This window comes from Macrobrachium nipponense, chromosome 5, assembly GCF_015104395.2.
Source record: "Macrobrachium nipponense isolate FS-2020 chromosome 5, ASM1510439v2, whole genome shotgun sequence".
Classification (NCBI taxonomy): Eukaryota; Metazoa; Arthropoda; class Malacostraca; order Decapoda; family Palaemonidae; genus Macrobrachium; species Macrobrachium nipponense.
The window spans coordinates 110,447,618-110,469,957 of record NC_061107.1 but is presented as its reverse complement, the minus strand read 5'-3'; the positions used below and the strand labels follow the sequence as shown (position 1 = coordinate 110,469,957).

Genomic DNA, 22,340 nt, shown 5'->3' with positions numbered 1-22,340 from the left:
ATAACATAACATGATGTTCTAAAGATATCAGTGAATATTTTTAGCATCATTACATAGATTTCTTCCATCTTCGAAAAGAAAAGGAGGTTATTAAGGCACGAATCGGGCATCAGGCAGGTGAACGAAAAATTATGAAACTGCCAAAACTAATTTGCATGTGTATATATATTCATATACATACATACAACAAAATACAAAAAGTTTACTTATGATTTTCATGAGACCTAGACTTGGAGATTTCTTGAATTTTCATCATCTTTGAGGTGAGGCACCACTACCATATTGGTATGATTCTATGTACCTGTGATCAATGGAATAAAATGACAAATGTACAGTAAATATAATTTTATTCAATTAAAAATTTGTTCCTTCAGGATCTGGAATAAGAAATTGAAGCCCTGCAAAGCATGATAGTACTCATATTTAATATGATTTGCTCCTAATAGTGACAAAGGTTTTGGACATATATGTGGAGATTAAGGCCACAACAGTACTACTATAACATCATTAATTAATAAGTATAAAGGTGAAAAAACATTAATGAGCTGGGATCAAAATTATAAGTTCAAAGAGCACTGCATGTGGAAGCCATGGAGCTCACTCCAATATAAGTGCCTATTGCATTTTCTCCAAGGCATAACATTGGCTGTCCATGTGATGAAATACCTTTCAACATTTTTAAGGCAGCTGAGCAATGAAGCTACCCAACTTTGGAAGATACAGAAGGAAAGCTGACATTAGGCTTTCAATTTATAATTTAGATTTAATGAAATTTTCTCAAGTCACTTGCTATTTGCATGGGCTTTTATTACTGTACAGTACAGGAATTTATTTAAAACTTAGAAGGCAGCACTTATTTAATTCTTCTAGTGAATTACTATTAGTAGCAAAATAATAAAAATAGTAATGTAATACTAAAACCCTTGATGTTTTCATCACCCACTACCAAAAGAGTATTACTGAAAAACTGTTTAACGAGACCACGGAGTCACATTTCTAGACTCATAGGTCTTGCTTATATGATTTGCTCTTAACATAGAACTGAAATTTCTATATAGGTAAAGAAGTTAAACAGCTACACGAGAAAACATCAAAGTCTAGCATTACTCAATTTGTGATGCCAAATATAAATGGTTGGCATCCTTAACTAAACATTTTTACACTATTCAAATGGAAACAATAACCATACAACAGGCTGACAATCTTAACTATAATACATAGTTTTAAATTTTCCACAAGGAATGCACAGAAAAATATTTTTCAATTCCTTTTATAAAAATAAACCTGCAAGAAAAAAATGATACAGTATCTTCAAACATCATTGACAACCAAATTTCTCAGCTAATAACCATACCAATCATTCTAATCAATAACTATATTAAGCAAGCTTATACATACTGTATTATATGTAAGATAAAATATTTCAAACAAAAATGCACTTCATCTCCGTAATACAAGAGCAGTATTCTTGTATCACCAATTCTTTTCCTTAGCAACTCAGTCTTCATCACCACCAGCAGCCTGAAAATCAGTAACATTTGTGAAATTAAATTAAGTTCTGTTTCTCAAAACTGAAACTAAAACAAAAACAAACAATGGAGATATATGGGTAAGCATAAAAATTTTTTTAAATGAAAATTTTCCTGATAAAATTACTTGGATATTTACCCACTATTAAAGTGAGCTTACATATCTGCACCATTAAGTACTTTCAACAATCAAAATAAACAGAGGAATAATTCTTGGGTGACCAATACGAACTAACAATAGGAGAGAAAGGTTCAGGAGAAAATCATCCCGACTGCAATGACAGGACTACGGGCTTTTCAATTCTCATACAAAGTTTTGATGTCTTGCACATAATGCAAGGCAAAAAACTAAAATTCACATTGAACTCTTCTTAAAGGTTTGTGTCTACCAAGGTAATCCCTTAAGGGCTCTAACTAGACTTTAATAGGCAACGAATAAGAGGCTCTGTTAAGATGTTAAACAAAGCATCACCACAAATCTGGGAAGGTTTTTGCTTAGTAGTTTTTTGCTCTCTAAAACATGGTCATCAACATTTTGTTTTCATGGTGCTTGATGAATATATTTATAACCGGAGTTTACAGTGCTGTTATCTGGTTACATAAAATCGGCGATTTACAACGTCACAGTGGGGCAAGTTTCGGTTACCAGCACCATAAGGTGCTGATAATAGAGTTATGGCGCCATAACATACCTAATAGAGGCCCCATTAACAGAAACTTCACACCATAAGGGCCGTATATCGCTGAGTTTCAGTTAATGGCAGATTTCGCTTATCAGCACCCTGCCGAGAACAGAACCCCTTACGTTAACCGGGGACTGCCTGTATGCATCTTTTCCATGAATCTTTTAAAAGTTATGATTTATTTCACTGTATCCAATAATACTGATTTTTTGTTACATGAAGTGTTTTGATGTCGGAGTATGACTTAAATATGTCGTGTTGTGAACTAAACTACTATTTTTTTTCATTAATAGATGGTGTTGGGAGCTCGTTTTTTTGTGCAAAAAATTAAGATTTAGTTTGCTATTTTTACCCTATTTCACCATATTACGAGCTTTATGCATTTATCTTTTATCAGTGTGAAAATAACAGTAAAATGTCTTCTTTCATGCCCTGTATTTTTTATTTAATTATTTTTTCTCCACTATTATTTACGGTTGAGTTTCATCATGTTGCTGATGCATGATAATTTATAGTCATTAGCAGTGTGAACATTGTTTTCTCAGCTTCAGCTACAATTACAGGTTAAATTTAGCAGTATATTTCCTTGCCAATATTTTATCCAGAACAAATAAAGGTATAATGTAAAACTATATATATCAGTCCTATTTTACTTAATTAAACAGTATTTTACTTAACACCATTTGTAACATAACTATGGTAATTTTTTACTATTGTATGATGGCTGAAATGCAAGCAAAACAGCTGTAGTTTTCTGATTTGGTTCTTCATAGCAAATAATGGTCTTCATTCAGTTGTTTATGGCTGTACGAGTTTAAGCAAAGATTATAATGTTACTAACAAAACTTTTATCATTCTTTTTTACTTTTTCTCTCTCTCTAGGCCAAGGTTTCCCTGCAAGTTAATTGAATCTGACATTAAAAATGAACATATGTAAACCCACCTTTCACCTCGTTCTTCCACGTCATTATCACTTATTTCACTTATTTCATCACTTGAGAGGTCATCACCACTCTCATATTCTTCCTCAGAAGGAATATATTCCTCGGAAGAGATATCACTGTTCTTACTCTCTTGGTTTTGCAGTAAAAATGCAAATAAATCTAAGAAAATTATCAGAGAAAACAAAGAAAATTGTGAAAAAAATGTGTGTGAACTCAACCATGACTGTGCATCAACTAAAGAGGAGGCTGTGATATCATAGCCAAGAATGTCCACGATTGGCTGAAAAAAAAGTAGGAGCTTAGTGTGTGTTGGTGCAGGCCTGCAAAAGCCAATAGGAGACAACCCAACACTACAAGCTTTCCTATTGCCCATGGAGTTATGATGACCTACATACGTCACAGGAGCGCCATTGCACCCTCCATGACATTGTAGAAAAGTCACGGTCACAAAGGGGTTAAATATGGTCCACTTTGTCGTGGATTTTTCTGGAACACATAATTCATTTTTCCACAGGGAACTTTCACTAATTTGCAGATGTTTTCTATGGACTGTATCCCTAAAATTGTCAGTTTTTTTTTTTTAAACAACATTCGTTTGCCTTGTATTGCAACCATTGTATGATAGTAAACAATTAACATAGTTATAAATGATGTTATGTAGAATATGGCATTTATTATTCACTATACGTAGATACGTAAAAGATCAGCAGGGAAATATATTATTACATTTAAACTGCAAGTTATAGGTGAAGCTTAGAAAACTGTTCTAGCTGCTAATGACTATTATCGTGCCAGGACAACAAGGCTAAAACTCCTGTAAACTTATGCCCTCAAACACAATCATAGATAAAATTGAGAGAAAATGATTTTAATCAAAACTACTAGGCATGAAAGAACACATTTTACAGGCAGTCCCCAGTTATGGCAATCCAGTTTTATGGGGCTTGTCTAGCGCCATAAAATCAGCAATTTACGGTGCCCCAATGGAACGAGTTCCAGTTATCGGCACCATAAGGGTTCTTATGGTATGCCATGAGCATCCTTAAGGTCCCGATAACCAGTTATCAGCGCCAGAAGCGCCATTATGGAGCAATAAATTACTGAGTTTCAGTTAGTGGTGGTTTTTGCTTATTGGCACACCCCCATGGAACCCCTGCCAATAATCGGGGACTGCCTGTACTGTAGTTTTCACGTCAATAAAAGATAAATAACATAAAGCTTGTATTACAATGAAAACAAGTGTAAATAGCAAGCAGAATCACTTAATTTTTTTACGTAATATACATGTCCCCAATGCAAATCATTTCATGAAATAAAAATTAGTTCACAACGAGACATATTCAAGTCATATTTTGACTTGAAAACACGTATAACAAAAAATTACCTTGTCTCATATAAGTAAAGTATCTAGATACTCATTTATGCTAACTACAAGCAAAAAAATTAATTCAGAATTGAGTAAATACAGCGAAATAAACTCATATTTGCCATCAGCTGATTTTCAACCCAAAACATTGTCTGCTATGTTAGCATTTTACAATACAATAATATGAGAATACATACAATATTTTTGGATATAGTGAAGTAATGTACAACTTTTTAAAAGATTCATGGAGAAGGTGCATATTCATTGTGTTTGCGTTTTATAGTTATATGTAGCCATTAGCAGCCTGACATTGTTCAATTATGTCGATGTTGGACTGAATCTGATTCTCGTTTCGTGTCCAATTTCTTTTTGTACTGGATTATCATTGTCAGAAGGGACTGAACCGCCAGAATTAGCATATATGTATTAATAATTCATTACTTTTGTATCTTATAATTACACATAGCCATTAGCAGCCTGACATTGTTTAATTTTGTCAATGTCGGACCGAATCTGATTCTCGTTTCGTGTTCAATTTCTTTTTGTACTGGATTACCATAGTCAGAAGGCATTGAACCACCAGAATTAGCTTATATGTGTTAATAATTTGTTACTTTTGTATTGTATAATTACAAGTAGCCATTAGCAGCCTGACATTGTTCAATTATGTCGATGTCGGACCGAATCTGATTCTCGTTTCGAGGCCAATTATCATAGCTAGAAGGCATTGAACCTCCAAAATTAGCTTAAATGTATTGATATCTACTATACCGTATACTGTAGTGTTGAGTATACTGTAGGCTAAGCTACTGTATTCATATGTATAAGATGTGCCATAGTATATCCTAGGCTATCTCTTATTAGTGTTATCCAATTTCTCTTTGTACTGAATTATCATTAGCCAATCTGCACTGAACCTAGAGAATTAGCTGAAGTTAACGATTCCTATACCGTATATGTACGTATGAATTATACTTTGTAGTATAGGCTAGGCTACCTTATATGTAAAGATGGTACTGATTACTCTAATCTAGGTTAGGCTATATTTGAGATACGATTTTTCCACCAAATGATGGGTTTTTTGGAACCTAACCCCATCGTAAGTAGGAGAATACCTATATGTATACGTATGCTTATTTATTTTGTATGATAAATAAATAACTTTCCTAATAATTACAAAACTCATATGTGAGGCATATATTGATGCATATTTTAAACAAACAAAATCATTCCCTCTTTTGTTCAATTCGTTGAAGAGAACCTGGAAGGCAAAGTTGTCAAATATGCCCGTACAGAAGTTAATTTTAAATTTATCTAATTTTACCTGTACCTTTTACGAATTGTAAATGCACCATTCTAAAACATATTAGTCCAGATAAGAAGCAGTTTGTTTGTGAAAAGGAATTTCAGAACAAAGAGAAAGAGATAGAATAAAGAAGTTCTTAAAAACGAGGTTGAGAAATTCCAAAAATAGATCAGTCAGAAGGGGGAGAAAGAAAAATAGTATATGTGATCTTCACACTCTCCTAATTTTTACGCAACCATTTATTTAATTTTTTAAAGGTAATGTATTAAGCTAACTTTTCAATGAAATTGCAGAACTTTAATTCAAAAGTCTGCTTAATACTTAGGGAGCATGATAAAGGTCATATTTAGTGTCTGAACTCTAGAAATAAGCATTTATTAGCATTTTTAGAGACCGTGCCAAACTTACGCTAAAATTCACCTTGTGCAAGGGGCCTAGAACCTAACCTTGTGTAAGTTCACTCGGGGTATGACTAATAAGACAGAAAATGGCGTAGGCTGTCCACTCTCATGTCTTTCTACCTTCAAGATGCTGCCCACAGGCTGTTAGCTCCTTTTACCTGGGTCCTGTGGTGGCTGCTCGGCAGGTTGTGTGGCTTGCCTAACGTGTTCAGTGGCAAAGAGCAAATGTGAGTGGGGGACTGGCTCCCTCCCTTCTCTCTTTTATCATCTCCCTTGCAGAGAGTCTAGTAGCCATTCGTCTCATGCTGGTTGGGCAGGTCATGCAAGTGATCCTACTACATAACTGAGCACCCTGTCTGTAATCTTAGACAGATTAATAGATGCAAGTCCTCCCCTCACTCAAGCAAGGAGAGAGAGGGGGCTGATGATAAAACAAACCCCTTGGTTTCTCTAGTTTTATTGCCTCTGACACATTGGGTTCATCCATGCCTTTTTCAAAGTAATGTTACTACACACACTTTAAATCGAAAGGCCCAGAATACCAAGGGCGAATTAGTTCTGAAACTGGAATAAATTTGCAACAAAGAAATTTCTTCACCAATGTCTTCCTTTGGTTCCCTAGTATTCCACCCCCCAAACCCCCCCAAAAAGAAACCCTGATGCTTGCAGCCACTAGAAAAATTTCAAGATTTTTTTACATTTTATGCTTAAAACACATTTTAGAGAAGAATGTTAAATGACGATAGTTGAATATGATAAATTATCTTTTCACTGGTATATGATGATGTACATATACTTTGCATAATTATAATAGCTACTAGGACCAGAAAAATGTTTACCTAAAAACCTGGAAAATACATTTTTTTCAGTTTTTGTCCTTTCACTCTGTAAATATGCATGTAATCAGTACATAACTGTCAATATAATTTAAAATACTGTAAATTACCACTATATAGGTGTACTTATAAAAATTATATTTAGTGCAATTTATATAGCTGGCATGGTTCCTTCAGTGTTGATCGGAACCCTGGAAATAGTTTATTTTCTAACTTGATAAAATTTACTGATCCAATTGATTATATGTATGTACTTATACTTAACCCTCTCGCGCTTACCGGGTTCCTATAGCACTACCTGGTTTTCGACTTATGCCATGGAGGGAAAAGTTGGGCTCGCGTGTAAAAGTTTCTTTGTAAAAATCAATACGTCCAAACTATAAATGATATACGCTTCTGGTTTGTTTTATGATGTTGTCAAATGATTGAATTTTTTCCTAAAGCAACCAGAAAATCTTTGCAAGGTTTAGAAATAATAAAAATGGCGTGATGAACGAGAAATTTTTAAGGAAAATCATAAATGTTTTTTTAAATCATGAAAAATATGACAAATTTTCTAAGACAATTTGTATTTTTCATAGCTACAATCCTGAGGTCTTAACAATAGGATAATTTCTAGCGCCTAGCTGGATCCGGTAAAAAAGTAGATAAAAGCAAGGAATCTTGTGGTATCTGGCAACGCATGCGTAGATCAGGTGAAGCGTGGTCAAACGCCGAACATCTACGCCAGTCTTTCCCAACTCAGGATGACTTAACAAAAAGAGGGGCAGCTAGAGGCGGGCAGTATAACGTTAAGACCTCAGGTTTGTAGCTATGAAAAATACAAATTGTCTTAAAAAATTTGTCATTTGTTCATACGCGAACAAACCCTCGGTCTTAACAATAGGATAGACTCATACTTGGAGAGAGGTATAAGACATCCTAGACTGGCTGGGAACTTACCCGGCAGTCCAGCTCTCAAAAGAAATAGTTCTTAGAGAGGGACTGAAGCCCGTTGAGAAGCTAGATACACTAAAATCTAACCACTCAGAACCTGAGAGACATACAATGATATATGGGATAACCATTGTATAGGGAACCAAAGAAAAACTGTGACTGTCAAAAAACAAACCAGGGCACTAGGGTTTGTAGTACTCCCGACTCCTCCTTGCCCAGGAGTGGAACCTATGCTACTAAATAGTGGGTAAGATATTGAATACTGCAAAACCACACTACCAGTATGACTACCTCACTCACCTGTATCAGACCAGTCCAGCAAATGACGTGTCAATTCCTTAAAACACCTGAAGGAAGAAGGAAAGGTACAAGAGAAAGGTGGCCAGCCAACTCACTCAATCTCTCATCCACACAATCATCTTAGGTAAGATACAAAGGTGCCCCGTTAAGGGCACCTATGAGTTACACAACCTGTTGGGCAGCCACCACAGGTCCCAGGGAAAATGTGTCCATAGATCTGTGTGCAACATCCTTAAGATAGAAAGAGGTGAACGTGGACTGGCGTAACCAAGTACCAGCGCTCAGCACTCTATGTACAGCCAAGTTCTTTTTGAAAGCCAGAGAGGGACCAATACCCCTAACATCATGTGCTCTAGCCTGCATCAAGAATCATCAAGAGTCAAGTATGCCTGTTTGATGACTTCCCGTATCCAAAAAGAGATAGTATTCTTAGACACCTCTTTCTTTGTACAGCCTGTACTGACAAAAAGCCTGCGGCAGCCTGGTCTAAGGTGCCGAGTCCTTTTAAGATAGTAACGCAGGGCCCGGACAGGGCACAACAAAAGCTCTTGAGCATCACCACCCACAAAGTCAGTCAGTGAGGGAATGGAGAACAAAGCAAACCTGTCATCATGCACCGAGGGATTTTGGGCCTTGGCCATGAACTCCGGAACAAATTCGGACACTGACTTCCAACCCCTGGTGTGCTTCACCTCATAACTCAGACCGTGGAGCTCTCCTACCCTTTTGGAAGATGCCAAAGCCAAAAGGAAAACTGTCTTAAGCGTCAGGTTCCTATTAGATGAGCGGCGCAAGGGCTCTTAGTCAAGCTCTTAAGCACCAAGGAAACATCCCACGTTGGGGGCTTGAGCTCTCTAGGAGAAGACGATGTAGCCTCTAATAGCAGACATACAAACGTTTCTCGTCTCTGAGGAAGGTTAAAAAGTCTTCTATTCGCTGAATAGAGGTCGTGAGTGGAGAAAAACCCCGTTTACGACACCAATCATGGTAGATCGCCCATTTGCCTTGGTAAACTGTGGAGGTTGACTTCTTAAGACTGCTGGACGTGCCCAGCTGACCTCTGAGAAAAGCCTCTCTCTTGGAGGAGATAGTTGATAGCCTCCAACCGTGAAGAGACAGGGATTCTACTGACTGGTGGAACTTTTCTGCATGGGGCTGACACAGGAGATGCCGCCAAGGCGGAATCTCCCTCGGAATCTCCAACAACAAAGATAGCAGATCTGGAAACCATTCCGCCTGAGGCCACAGAGGGGCCACCAGAGTCATTCTGAGACCCTGTGAACCCAAAAGCTTGTTCAGAACCTGACAGATCAAACAAAACAGAGGGAAGGCATACACCTCCAGGTTGTCCCAGGGATGTTGGAATGTGTCTTCTGCCAATGCCAAGGGATCTGGGACCACTGAACAGAACACTTCCAGCTTCCTGTTGTAAAGTGTCGCAAAAAGGTCCAGCATGGGTCTCCCCCAAATCTGGAAAAGCCTGTCCGCCACCACTTGATGAAGGGACCACTCTGTGCCTAAAATCTGATCCCGGTGACTGAGTTTGTCTGCGACCACGTTCCGTTTCCCTGGGATATACCTGGCTGAAAGCTCTACTGAATTGCTGATTGCCCACTGGTGAAACTTGACGGTCAAGGCATGAAGCTGCTGAGAAACTAGGCCTCCCTGTTTGTTTACATAGGCTACCACCATGGTGTTGTCCGACATGAGAACGACAGTGACCCTCTACCATCCCCCGAAACTCCTTCAGACCCAGGAAAGCCCCCTTCAAGTCCAAGACGTTGATATGCAGCTGCTTGTCCTCTAAACCCCAAACGCCTGAAGCGATGAGGCCGTCTAAGTGCGAGCCCCAACCTGCGAGGAAGGCGTCCGAGAACAGAAGGAAGTCCGGAGGGAGAGAGCGCAGAGGGACGCCCTTCAATAGACTCTGGTCGTCGAGCCACCAACGAAGGTCTTCTCTCACTTTCAAAGACAGTGGGACCATAAACGGGAGAGTCCCCCACCGGAGAACAGAATTCTCCCAGTCTCCATTGCAGAGACCGAAGATGAAGACGCCCATGAGGACCCAGCTTCTACAGGGAAGCTAGCACTCCCAGAAGAACCTGCCACTGATGGGCTGACTGATGCGACTTTGAGAGAAAGTTGCGCGCCACAGCCCGCAACTTCTCCCATCTCTGATCCGACGGGAAAACTCTCGCCACTGTCGTATTGATGACCATGCCCAGGTAGAGAATCCTTTGAGTGGGTACGAGGTTCGACTTTTCCTGGTTGACTAATATGCGCAGGTCCTGGCAGAACCGAAGAAGACGATCCGTCTTGCAGCAGCTTTTCCCTGGAAACTGCCAAGACCAACTAATCGTCAAGGTACCTCAGCAAACGGATCCCCTGAGCATGGGCCCAACTTGACACAAGAGAGAAGACCCTTGTGAACACTTGAGGGGCTGTGGTCAACCCAAAGCACAAGACTTTGAACTTGAAGATCTTGTCCGCCAGAGAAGCGAAGGAACTTCCTGGACGTGGGATGAACAGGGATTTGGAAGTATGCGTCCTTCAAGTCTATCAACAGCATGAAGTTGCCTTCCCTCACGGCTGCCAACATTGAGCGCGGGGTCTCCATCTTGAACCGTGTCTTTCTGATGAAGCGATTCAAGGTGGATAAGTCGATCACAGGCCTCCATCCTCCCGATGCCTTGGGCACCAAGATGTGACTGTAAAACCCCGGGGACGGACGCACTATTTCAGCTATCGCATCCTTGTCCAGCATTTTCTGCACCTCTTCCTGAAGAACCAAGAACTTCCGAGAATCTGGGGGATACGTCTTTCTGAGCTGCGGCTTGTCCGACAGAGGAGAGAAGTCGAATGGCAACAGGTATCCCACCCGAAGGACATCTACCACCCACTTCTCTACCCCGTAACACTGCCACTTGGCCCAATGGCCAGCCAGGCACCCGCCTACCCGTGGCGCAGGAGAGGTAGAGGCACCCAATCTACCGACGGCCCCCTTGACCTCTGCTCCTAGGGCCTCTTCTTGGTTTAAAGGAACGAGAGCGAAAGGGGCGTTGATCCTGAGACTTGGGCTGTGACGAACGGGAAGGCCCTGCCAAACTCGAGGTCCTCGATGGCCTACCAGGGGACGATCTCCTTGATTGCTACTGGACCGGGGGAGGAGGAGGGCCAAACGTCTCCGAGGGAGGGGCTCTGATTTAGACACAGCCTGGTGCGCCAGACGGTCCTTTGTCAGCCCGATGTCGGTCTATTGCATTGTCGAGTTCAGTCCGTGGAAACAAAAATTGCGATTCTAACAGGTCACTGTTCCTCAAGGCCAGCAATGACTCAGTGTCGAGCGACCTCTCTATCCTAGACAAAGCCGCGTCCCTCCTAACCAGAAGAAGATTAGTCCATAAATTGGCACTGAGGTGAGCCAAATAAGAAAACGCCATGGCCCGGATTGCAAAAGACTGGCAAGCGAGGCGGCACTCACCAACCCATCAGGGGACCTGTCAGCAGCTATCTTGGCAATCACTACAGACCAGAGGTCCAGCCAAGAAACCGTCTGCAACATGGAGGCCGCCGTAGATTCCAAGGCTAAGGCATCTTGCGGAGATAAGGACAGAGCCACTGACCTCACCTGTTCCAAAGTCAAACCCGGCGGCTTCAAGCGAATGACGTCTGGGTTAAGGTGATGTAACAACAAAAATGCAGAGCTCATAGCATAGTACCTCCTATGTCTTGTGAAAGGTGGGGGTAGTAGTTTGGTAGAGCCTCTAGAGCGAAGTGAACCGTCCCGGTCAGAAACAGAGGCGTTAACCTTCTGCAAGAACGACTGAATGTGCCCTGATAACAGCAGCCGGAGAGATGATTTGGGGTCCTGAGCAGCTCCCACCAAGGCTTCCAAGCAAGGAGTGTAGGACGACTGATCCTTAGTCCTACTTTCCAAACTGTTGAACCCCCGAATGAGATCAACAACCTCCGAAAAGGAAGACGGAAACTCCTGCGTGTCCCCTTCTTCCTGCTCTGGCACCGGCGACCGACGACGAGAAGGATGTGTAGCCTCCTCTAACGCGTTTTCTTCACCAAAATTCACAGGAGGGTTAGTAGGCAAACAGTCTGTAATCTCTACTAGCCTATCTGGGCTGGGTCCAAGCGTCAGCCTCCGAGACGGACCCACTGAAACATTAGGCACATCACTTACCTCAACAGGTGACTCCAGACGGCCATTAACAGACACAGGCGTGGCGGCCGTATGTACATGATGGGGGGGAAACTCGAGCACTCGAGATTGACGGAGAATCCCTTATAGTGGAAGACTTGGAAGCAAGCAAACATTCCAGCTGCACCACCTCCGTGCTCACTACCTTCAACCTCTTGACGGGTGCCTTCAGGTCTTTATGGCGACGAATAGGCCTGGGAGAAGAAGGAGCACTACCATCACGTGCACGGACGGGGGAGGTTGCCACACGCTCGCGATGTGCAAGGACGGGGTTGGGGGGTGGGGGGGGGTGGTTGCACGTACGAAAAGGTTTCGGCGGCGAAGCAACCCCTGCATCACTAACACTGCCCGAAACCACAGCACTCTCGGGAACACGTCCGTGCTGTTCCTCCCTCGGTAGCGAAGGAAGGGCAAGGTCCTTAGCCTTCCAATGCCTAACACGCCCACGAGGCGTAGAGGGGGGAAGAGGGAGAGTGAGACAGCACCAGCTTCTTATGCGCACTCTTCTCGGAAGGCGGGGACGAAGCAACGTGTTTCCAACTAGTCCTCCCAACCAAAAAGGCAGCCAACTTCACATTTAAAACAGAGTCCAGCCTCTGAAGCACCGCCTGGCATATGAGCTTGGACTGATGTGCCAGAGAAGGCTCCAAAGACAAGGAAGGGAGCTGTTTCGAACTAGGTGGCAGAGATGAAGTCACGTCTAAGAGAGGCAGCTCGGAGGTGACTGGGAGATACGTCATCGGTGAGAGTGACGTCACGACCTCCCCTCTGAGCGAGGGGGAAAGAGACGCACGGAGGAATGCACAAAGATGAGCCCCGTGACAACAACAACGGGGTTGACGCCGCAGCATCACTCTGAGACAAGGCGGCAGCAGACACCGGCGGAGCAATACAAGATGGCCAACTGCTCCCTCCCGTGGAGACGAGGCCTTGGGGGGGGGGAGGGGGGGGGGGGAGGGATTGGCCTGGCTGGACTGGGGAGGGGGGCGCGAGCCTCCTCAAAATGTGCTAGCAACCCTCCCAAGGAAAGGTACCCCCTAGCCCAAGCGTCTTCCAAATCGCCGCCATTTTGGACGCCTCCGACTCTGAAAGAGAAGAGAGCGATGTAAAAACCTCACCCTTCTCGGGAACCGAAAAAACTCCCGAAGAAGAGGGGGCTACATAAATAATACCCTGACGACCTCCCGATACTTCCATTAACGAATCAATGGAAGAAAAGGAAGGAGAAGCAGAGGCAACGCTACTATGGGGGTTGACTACTGCGGAAGACGAAACATCGGGGATAGGAGTAAAGCCCTCCCAAGATGGAAGAGTGGAGACTCTCCGACATTCCCTCTTACCATAAAACTTCCTCCACATCTCCAAAGGCCATGCCCGGCATTCCATACAAGGATTCGTAATCGTACAAATATTGGAACGACACCTACTGCAAGTGATGCGAGGGTCCGTCGCTGACAAAGCCAAGAAACGAGAACATGGAAATCCAGGAATTCCGGGGCACCAACGCTGACGTTGAGAAGGAGCAGAAGAAGCCATAATATTAGGTAAAAACACACACAAACACACTAAAGGAACGAAACGGGCAAAAACCTGGAAAAAGACCAAGAGAGGAAAAAACCCAACTCTCGTCCCAAGGCGGTAAAGAAAGACTAGCGTAGATGTTCGGAGTTTGACCATTCTTCACCCGATCTATGCAGCGTTGCCAGATACCACAAGATTCCTTGCTTTCATCTACTTTTTTACCGGATCCAGCTAGGTGCTAGAAATTATCCTATTGTTAAGACCGAGGGTTTGTTCGCGTATGAACAAATAATAATTAGGTTTGGGGGAGCTTATTTTATATGTAAATTGTGTGGAAATGTTTGAACTTTCATGTGGAAGCAATCATTTTGCTATAAATGTGTTTGCTAATTAGCTATTACAGATTAAAAAAATAATAATTTTTTACAGTGCAATTTTCAGATTTTCCAAGCTGCTTGTGACATTTCATATTGTACCTAAATAAGGAATAAATATAGAAAAAAATAAAGGTGACATTAGAAAGCTGAATAAACTTCCTATAGATTGCACAGAAGAAAGATATATGTATTGTTAGAATAAAATTAAGCAAGTGTCATTAGATTATGGGCAATTTTTGTCTAAGAAAATATATACGGCAACGATTACTATATACTAGAAACGTTGATATTTGTACATTTTACTGTTCAGTACAATAAAGTACAAATAATGGCCATTTGAATTATATATAATACATGCACATTGAAGTTATTTATAGATGCACAAACAGGCGTACAAAATAATATCTATGCATGCATAAATTCTGGCCAAACTACAGCGTTCAATGCATATATATACGCTGACATTTTTCATAATTACTTGGTAATAAATAATGCTGGAAAGAAAGTGAAAACTGTGATGGAAAGCTAAAATAAATTTTCCAAAACATATTATTTTATATATTAGATATATATATTATATAATATATAATATACATATAATATAATAATATATATTAGATATATTAATTATATCTAATATTAAATATTATAGATATTATATTAATTAATATATATAAATTATATATATATATATATATATATATATATATATTCTATATATATTAATATATATATATATATATATATATAAATATTATATATATCATATATATATATAATATATATATATATATATATATATATATATATATATATATTTTACCTAAAATCAATAAGTGTTTCCCATAAATAATTGAGTAATAGAAGCTCAAAGACGTAAGTTTTGTTTTTTCATGTAAAGTTCATTGTTCGCTAAAGATTTTTTATATAGAAACGCTGATGTTTTTATATTTTGCTGTTCAGCACAATAAAGTATAAAGAATGGCCGTTCAAATGATATATAATACATGCACATTGAAGTTATTTCCAGATGCGCATACAGGCATACAAAAAATTATCTAAGCATGCATAAATTCTGGCTGAACTACGGTGTTTGTGAATATATATATAAACAGACATTTTTCATAATTACTCGGTAATAAATAATTCTAGAAAAAATGAAAACTGCAATGGAAAGCTGAATAAATTTCCTAATATATATATTTCTGGGCTCAGCCCAAGTCGCTACGTGAAATGTCCCTTTAGCACACATTTCCAAGGTAAATTATTGCTAACATACCAGAGAAAAGGCTAAAATGGAAATGTCAGAACATTCTCACTCGCTCACCTTATATAAAAGGTGTCGGTGTGGTTTTTGGGGCGAGTGAAACCACTACCACGGGTCTCTTACCATTTAGATTCATCCCTCTTCAAAATCTCTCTACTAGAGAGGGCCAATGCAAGGCCTGCTCCCAGCTATGACTACTAATAGCGCCCTCGACGCCGCCACCAGCGCCACTACCGGTCATCCTTTTCGTTAGCACCATCCAGTTCGCACGTGTTTTTCTTCTATCTGTGTTTTTGTGCTTTCCTTCTGGATTTATTTCATCATGGAACGCCAAGCCATCGCTGCATCTTAGTTAAGTACTGCTAGAAGTGTTTCAACTGTTTTTAGCAGGTCAGGGGCCCGTTTAACCATTTTTATTTAGGTTATAATAAGACGGCGTCCCCGTCGGCTTTGTTGCCGAGTCACCTTGCGCGGTGTTTCTTTTTTTTGTGCTTCTTCGGTCCTCTACACTGATGACGCTCGAATATTTTAGCAGTACATACTTTCCATTGTGATTTTGCAGCTTTGTCGTGTTAAATTTTAAGCTTAGCTTTACACGGGGGTTCCTTGAGCTCTCTTGAGCGCGTAGCCTACATCGCTCCTTAGCTCAGTGTTCATGCATGCATGTTCCTTTGTTTTTAGGTCTGTGATAGGCTCCCTTAGGACGTACGTCCTTCCCTTTAGTCCTGACCACCCTGGCCACCGCCCTACGTTCCTACGTATCGGCATAGGCCAGCTCCTTGAGTTGCTAGTCGTCCTCCCTTCTTGGTTGGCTTGGTCTAACTTCTCCAGGACTTTGCTTTCTCTTGTCCTATTTATTTTTCTTCTCCTCCCCATGTTCTGTTAGGATGTTTTTGTATTCATGCCTTTTGAGACAATTAGAGGTAGCCTAGGCCACCTGAGACCGACTGGTCTGTCTTACCGCGTGGCTCACACCACGTCCGCGACGAGTCCGGGCGATCGTCATGAGCCACCCTGCGTCTGTTCCCCTCGCTTCCTCCCCCTCTAGGGAGGCGAGTACTGCTCGTTCCTGTTGTCCCTGGCAACCATCCGAGCTCCCTCCCTTCTTCCCCCCCTCTCCATGGGGGGGGGGGGGGGGGGATACGGGAGTTAGTAGGGGGAACACCCGACGCTGGCTCAGCTCGCACTGCTCTCACCCTTCGGTACCGAGGGGGCTCCCCTGTGCGGTCGAGTCTCGGCTGGCCACCTGGCTCGGCTGTGCTCGGACCTCCTTGGCTTCCGAATCGAGCTCTCTCTCACCCCGAGTCACCATCCCTCCCTCCCGCTCCGGCGGCTTGGGGCTCCGGCTCCGCCAGGCCCCAGGTTTGGTGACTGCAGAAGAGCTCCACCATGTGTTTATTTTCTTTTGCATGTTTACTTTTATTTCATTTATTAATTATATATATACTATACATCCTTTATATATTTGCTAAGTTGGCGGAGATCCCGCTCACCACCCGGGTTCACCACCTACTTATTTTGATATCCTTTCGCGGTGGAGTCATCCTCCCCGCCATTATTTGCTGGTCCCCACCTGCTCCTCCCCCGCCGTTTTCGTACTCCTCGTTCCGGCGTATAGATTAGGTAACTCGGTTTCGGTGATTTTTCGTCCTCCGGCAACACTGGAGACACACTGAATCTAGTTTACCAATTCTATTGGACACCCACCACTTTACACGGCAGGAGAGCAAGTAGAGGCCAAGCTTTATTCTATCAATTAACTCCGGTGTACTCCGGTGTTATGATATATCACTTCTTGGACTTAGTCCAACTAGTTAGTGTTGATACTCATGTATCTTTTCACTTACAGGCCACCCACTGCCAGGAGTCAGGCTGTAACGCTGTCCTCCAGGACTCCTGTGGGCACGAGGTCTGCCGGACCCATGCTACCTGCGCCATCCGCTATGGGGAGCTAGCTGTCTGGCATCATGAGAGTTGCACCATTTGCTACGAATTGGTGGACCAAGTCTCCTCCGGAGTAAGTACTTTGCCGGATACCAGGTTTTCACATTATATGATTTTGGACTATAAGTACAGATCCTTCTGAGTGATATATCATTACAGTTGATAACATAAATTAGTTTTAAATAGCTTCTGAGTGATATATCATTACAGTTGATAACATAAATTAGTCTTAAATAGCTTAAGTATTTATAATGACCCTCTCTTTCAGACTGCTCAAGCGGTCAGGGACGCCGCCCAAACCACCCTAAGGCCTGGGTCGGCGGATTCGGCCGGAACGTGACCAAGGGGCAGCCTTATATCCTTGATAAGAAGATGGCTGCTCTTGTCTTCCCCGGCTGCAAGTCGACTTCCTACATCGACCCAGAAGCTGCGGCCCCTTACATCGCCGCTATCCAGGAGCAAGTTGCCCAAGCTGTGGAGGAGCCGGGTAGTCAGGAGATCATGCAAGAAGTAGCGACTCAATTTGGACCTCAAGCCCATGGCGGTAGAGGCAACAGGTAGGAGGTTGAGTGAGGCAGGTTTGGTAGGGGCTCAAGGTTTACCCTTGAGCCATTCTAGATCTTCTTCCCCTGTCCCTTCTTCTTCTTCCTTCCAGGGATTCTCCGAGGATGGGCAATCGGTTAGACCAAAGTCCACCCAGCCGATCCCTAAAGTTAAAGGGAAGCGTGAGGTAAAGACGCTTCATAAGACTCTGTCCAAGAAGTCTAGTTCGGGTAGCTCTCAGAGATCTCCGGCTCACCATCCCGGAGCAGAGAAGCCCAAGACTTCTTACTCAAAAGGGTCCAGAGGAAAGTCTTCTAGAGACAAGGCTCAGCTCCTACCTGACCCTGAGCCTTCAACCTCAACAGGAGCACGTCCTAAGACTCCCAGGGAGAAACAGGAACCTACTTCCTTTGACTCGGACTCATTTACTGCAAACATTATGCAGCAAATGGGTAGTCTGGTAGGGAACTTGGTTCAGGACAAGTTCCAAGAGATGCTTTCCCACATCTCTTCTTCCTTTGAGGAGTCAGGCCAGTCAATCCGGGCCATCTCGGAGAGGCTGGCCAACCAGGAGAACCTCATAGCAGGTCTCCGGGAGAACCCTACAACAGGTCTAGCTCAGCCCGGTATGGCAGCCCAAGCCATGCCGGACTACAATACTCTCCCTCCTTACGCGGCGAGCAATCCCTGGAGGATATTGTCATATGCCCCCTTCAAGGACGGGATGCTGACGTTGGCGGACTGTGGAACTCGAAGGCTTGAGGACTTCAAGTTCCACCCAGCAAACCTGCAGCCCCCCTTCATCGGTTACGGCCGCCTTACGGAGGCAGCCATGAGGAGAGAGGATAAGATCCCGAGAGAAACTGTTATCTTCAGACGGGATCAAGCCCAACGTGACTGGCTAAGAAGCCTAGACAATTGGGACTGTGTGAATACCAGGATCCAAGCGTTTAAGAGCGCTTTCACCATGTTCGTAGTGGACGGAGAAACACCCATCCCGTTCACTACGAAGGTGGCGGAGCTGACCATGCAGGCCGCTATGAGGGACGAGCCGATGCCGCAGCTCCGGGAAACAGAGCCCACGTCACTCCTCCTTCCTGGTATGGAAGATCTATGGGCGGACCTCCCGGCCACCTTTTCGGTCGGGAAATTGAAGCCGGATTGTGCTATCACTCAGCTCAGTGAACGGCTTCCTAGACTTCCAGACAGTCTCATTCAGGCCGAGTTCGATGCTCAAACGAGACTATCCAGATCCCTCAATACTATGGTCATGACAGAGGTTTCAGCCATTACATATGGTGAGGAACCTTTGTTTAAACTAATAGCCAAATCACATTTGCACACAGTACAATGTGACTTCATCGTGGCAAGGCGTAACTGCAGGAAACATGTCCTGCAAGAAGCCACCATCCGTCATGAGCCAAATAAGTTACTGGCTGCTTCGATCTGGGGTGCTGACCTTTTCCCAGAAACGATCGTAAATTCGGTAGTGTGAGGCTACAAGACTCAACCAGAGTCTTAAGGTACGCTGGGGACTCTCCAGCAAAAGGAAACCTGAGTTGACTTCTTCATCCAAGAAGGCAAAGAAGCCTAGGAAATTCCAGCCTTTCCAGGCTCCCCAGCAACAACCAATGGTTCAGGCGGTGCCAGTCTCTCAGGTGCCTCAACCATCCACATCAAAGGCACAGCCCATGCAACAGTTTCTGCTGCTGACGTCTCCTCAGGGTCAAGCCTCCACCTCCTTTGCTGTCTCCCCGGCCTTCAACCCAGTATTTGAAGGCCAATCGTTTCAACCTTTCAACAGGTTCGGAAGGGGTAGCAGGGCTAGAGATGCCTTTCGCCAGAGAGGCAGCGGAAGAGCATCCAGCCAGGGTAAGCACTTATGAGGAGGGCGAGGGACACGCCCTTCCCCGAGCCAGTGAGAACCCTCAGGTAGGAGGGAGACTGTTCCTCTTTCGTCACAGATGGAGGTTCAGCAGCTGGGCACAGAGCATTGTGTCCAAAGGCCTAGGATGGAGCTGGACCAAAGGTCCTCCTCCATCCAAAATCTATCAACAACCGACAGCGGAATTGATAGAGTATGCCCAAGAACTCCTTCAGAAAGGAGTAGTGTTAAGAGTCAAGCATTTAAAGTTTCAAGGTCGCTTGTTCAGCGTGCCAAAGAAAGGCTCAATCAAAGAAGAATAATTCTAGACTTGACCCGTCTAAACTTATTCATTCGTTGCGACAAGTTCAAAATGCTGACTATCTCGCAGGTGCGGACCTTACTACCCCGTGGGGACGTCACCACCTCTATCGATCTTACAGACTCATCTAGGTTTCAGACTAGGGAACCAGGCATTTTCCTTCAAGGTAATGCCCTTCGGGCTCAATGTAGCCCCCAGGGTTTTCACGAAATTGGCGAAGACAGTGGTTCAACAACTCAGGTCTCAAGGTATAATGTTAGTTGCGTATCTAGATGATTGGCTCGTTTGGGCCACAAACATCGAAGAATGCCACAAAGCAACGGTCAAAGTAATTTAGTTTTTGGAACACCTGGGGTTTCAGATAAACGAGACCAAGTCCAGGTTAACACCAGACTCTCGCTTTCAGTGGCTGGGCATTCAGGGGGACTTGAACTCACGCACACTATCAATTCCGTCGTCAAAGAGAAGAGAAATAGCCAAAGCAACCAGACAATTTCTCAAGTGCAAACAAACGTCTCGAAGGAGCCAGGAAAGGATCCTGGGCTCTCTTCAATTTGCCTCGGTAACGGACGTTCTGCTAAAGGCAAAACTCAAAGACATAAACCGCATCTGGCACTCAAGGGCAAACAACAGGTCCCGGGACAGGCTGTCCGCTATCCCGGCGATACTGCGCAAGCGCCTAAAAATCTGTCGAAGTCAATTCCTCTTCAGTTCCCTCCACCGGCATTAGTTATCCACAAGGATACATCACTAAGCGGCTGGGGAGGGTACTCTCAGTACAAGAAGGTACAGGGGACTTGGTCTCTTCCATTCCGCCGGCTCCATATCAATGTACTGGAAGCTATGGCAGTATTCCTCACCCTGAAAAGACTTCAACCAGCCAAGAGATCTCACATCAAGCTGGTGTTGGACAGTGCAGCAGTAGTGCACTGCATCAACAGGGGAGGCTCCAAGTCAAGCCATGTGAACCATGTCATGATAGCCATATTCTCTCTGGCTGCCAAGTACAAATGGCACCTGTCCGCCACACACCTAGCGGGAGTGAAGAACGTGATAGCAGATGCCCTTTCTCGCTCAGTCCCACTAGAGTCGGAGTGGTCCCAGGACAGACAGTCATTCAATTGGATCTGCCAACAGGTTCCAGGGCTCCAGGTGGATCTTTTTGCCACAAAGTCAAATCACAAACTTACTTGCTATGTGGCTCCCAACCTGGACCCTCTGGCTTATGGCACGGACGCCATGGCTATAGACTGGAATCAATGGAAGAAGATTTACATCTTTCCTCCAGTGAATCTTCTTCTGAAGGTGTTGAACAAGCTCAGGACCTTCAAGGGACGAGTCGCTCTAGTAGCCCCCAATTGGCCCAAGAGCAACTGTTTCCCACTCCTATTGGAATTGGGTCTCCGACCTCAACGGATTCCCAATCCCAAACTATCCCAACTAGTACAAATGAAGACTGTGTTCGCTTCCTCAGGAATTCTCAAAACCCTAACTTTACGGACTTCATGAAGTTCGCGGCAAAAAGGGATGCTAATATTGATCCTCAAAAAATCCTATTCCTAGAATCGGATAAAAGTCAACCCTTCGCCAATATGACTCAGCTGTTAAAAAACTAGCTATTTTTCTGAGGAAGACCGAATCTCAAACCATGACAACCAACCTGGCTATTTCCTTCTTTAGATCATTATTTGAAAAAGGTTTAGCAGCTAGTACTATTACTACTACTAAATCGGCATAGAAGAAAATCTTCCAGTTTGGTTTCCAAATAGATCTAACATAATTATTTTTCATCTATCTCTAGAGCCTGTGCTAGGGTCAGACCATCAAAGAGGCCTAAGTCTGTGTCATGGTTCTTAAATGATGTTCTCAAACTGGCCTCAGATACTGATAACAATTCATGTGACTTTTTACCCCTCCTGAGGTAAACATTATTTCTTTTAAGTCTAGCCTTAGGAGCCAGGGTATCTGAACTGTCGGCTCTATCTAGACTC

At 43.3% G+C, this 22,340-nt stretch overlaps 1 protein-coding gene across 3 annotated transcripts in view; it reads right to left on the bottom strand.

Annotated features, from left to right (window-relative positions):
- Window positions 1-330: 330 nt before the first annotated feature.
- The window catches only part of LOC135215588 (aldehyde dehydrogenase, dimeric NADP-preferring-like), a gene marked incomplete at its 5' end in the record, with an annotated part of 210,827 nt that continues 188,817 nt past the window's right edge, over window positions 331-22,340 (bottom strand). For all 3 annotated transcript variants that reach the window (XR_010314736.1, XR_010314735.1, XM_064250455.1), the window contains 1 exon segment: window positions 331-1,521. Coding sequence is in view for 1 of the 3 variants with exons in the window: in XM_064250455.1 (XP_064106525.1) it covers window positions 1,498-1,521 (24 nt within the window).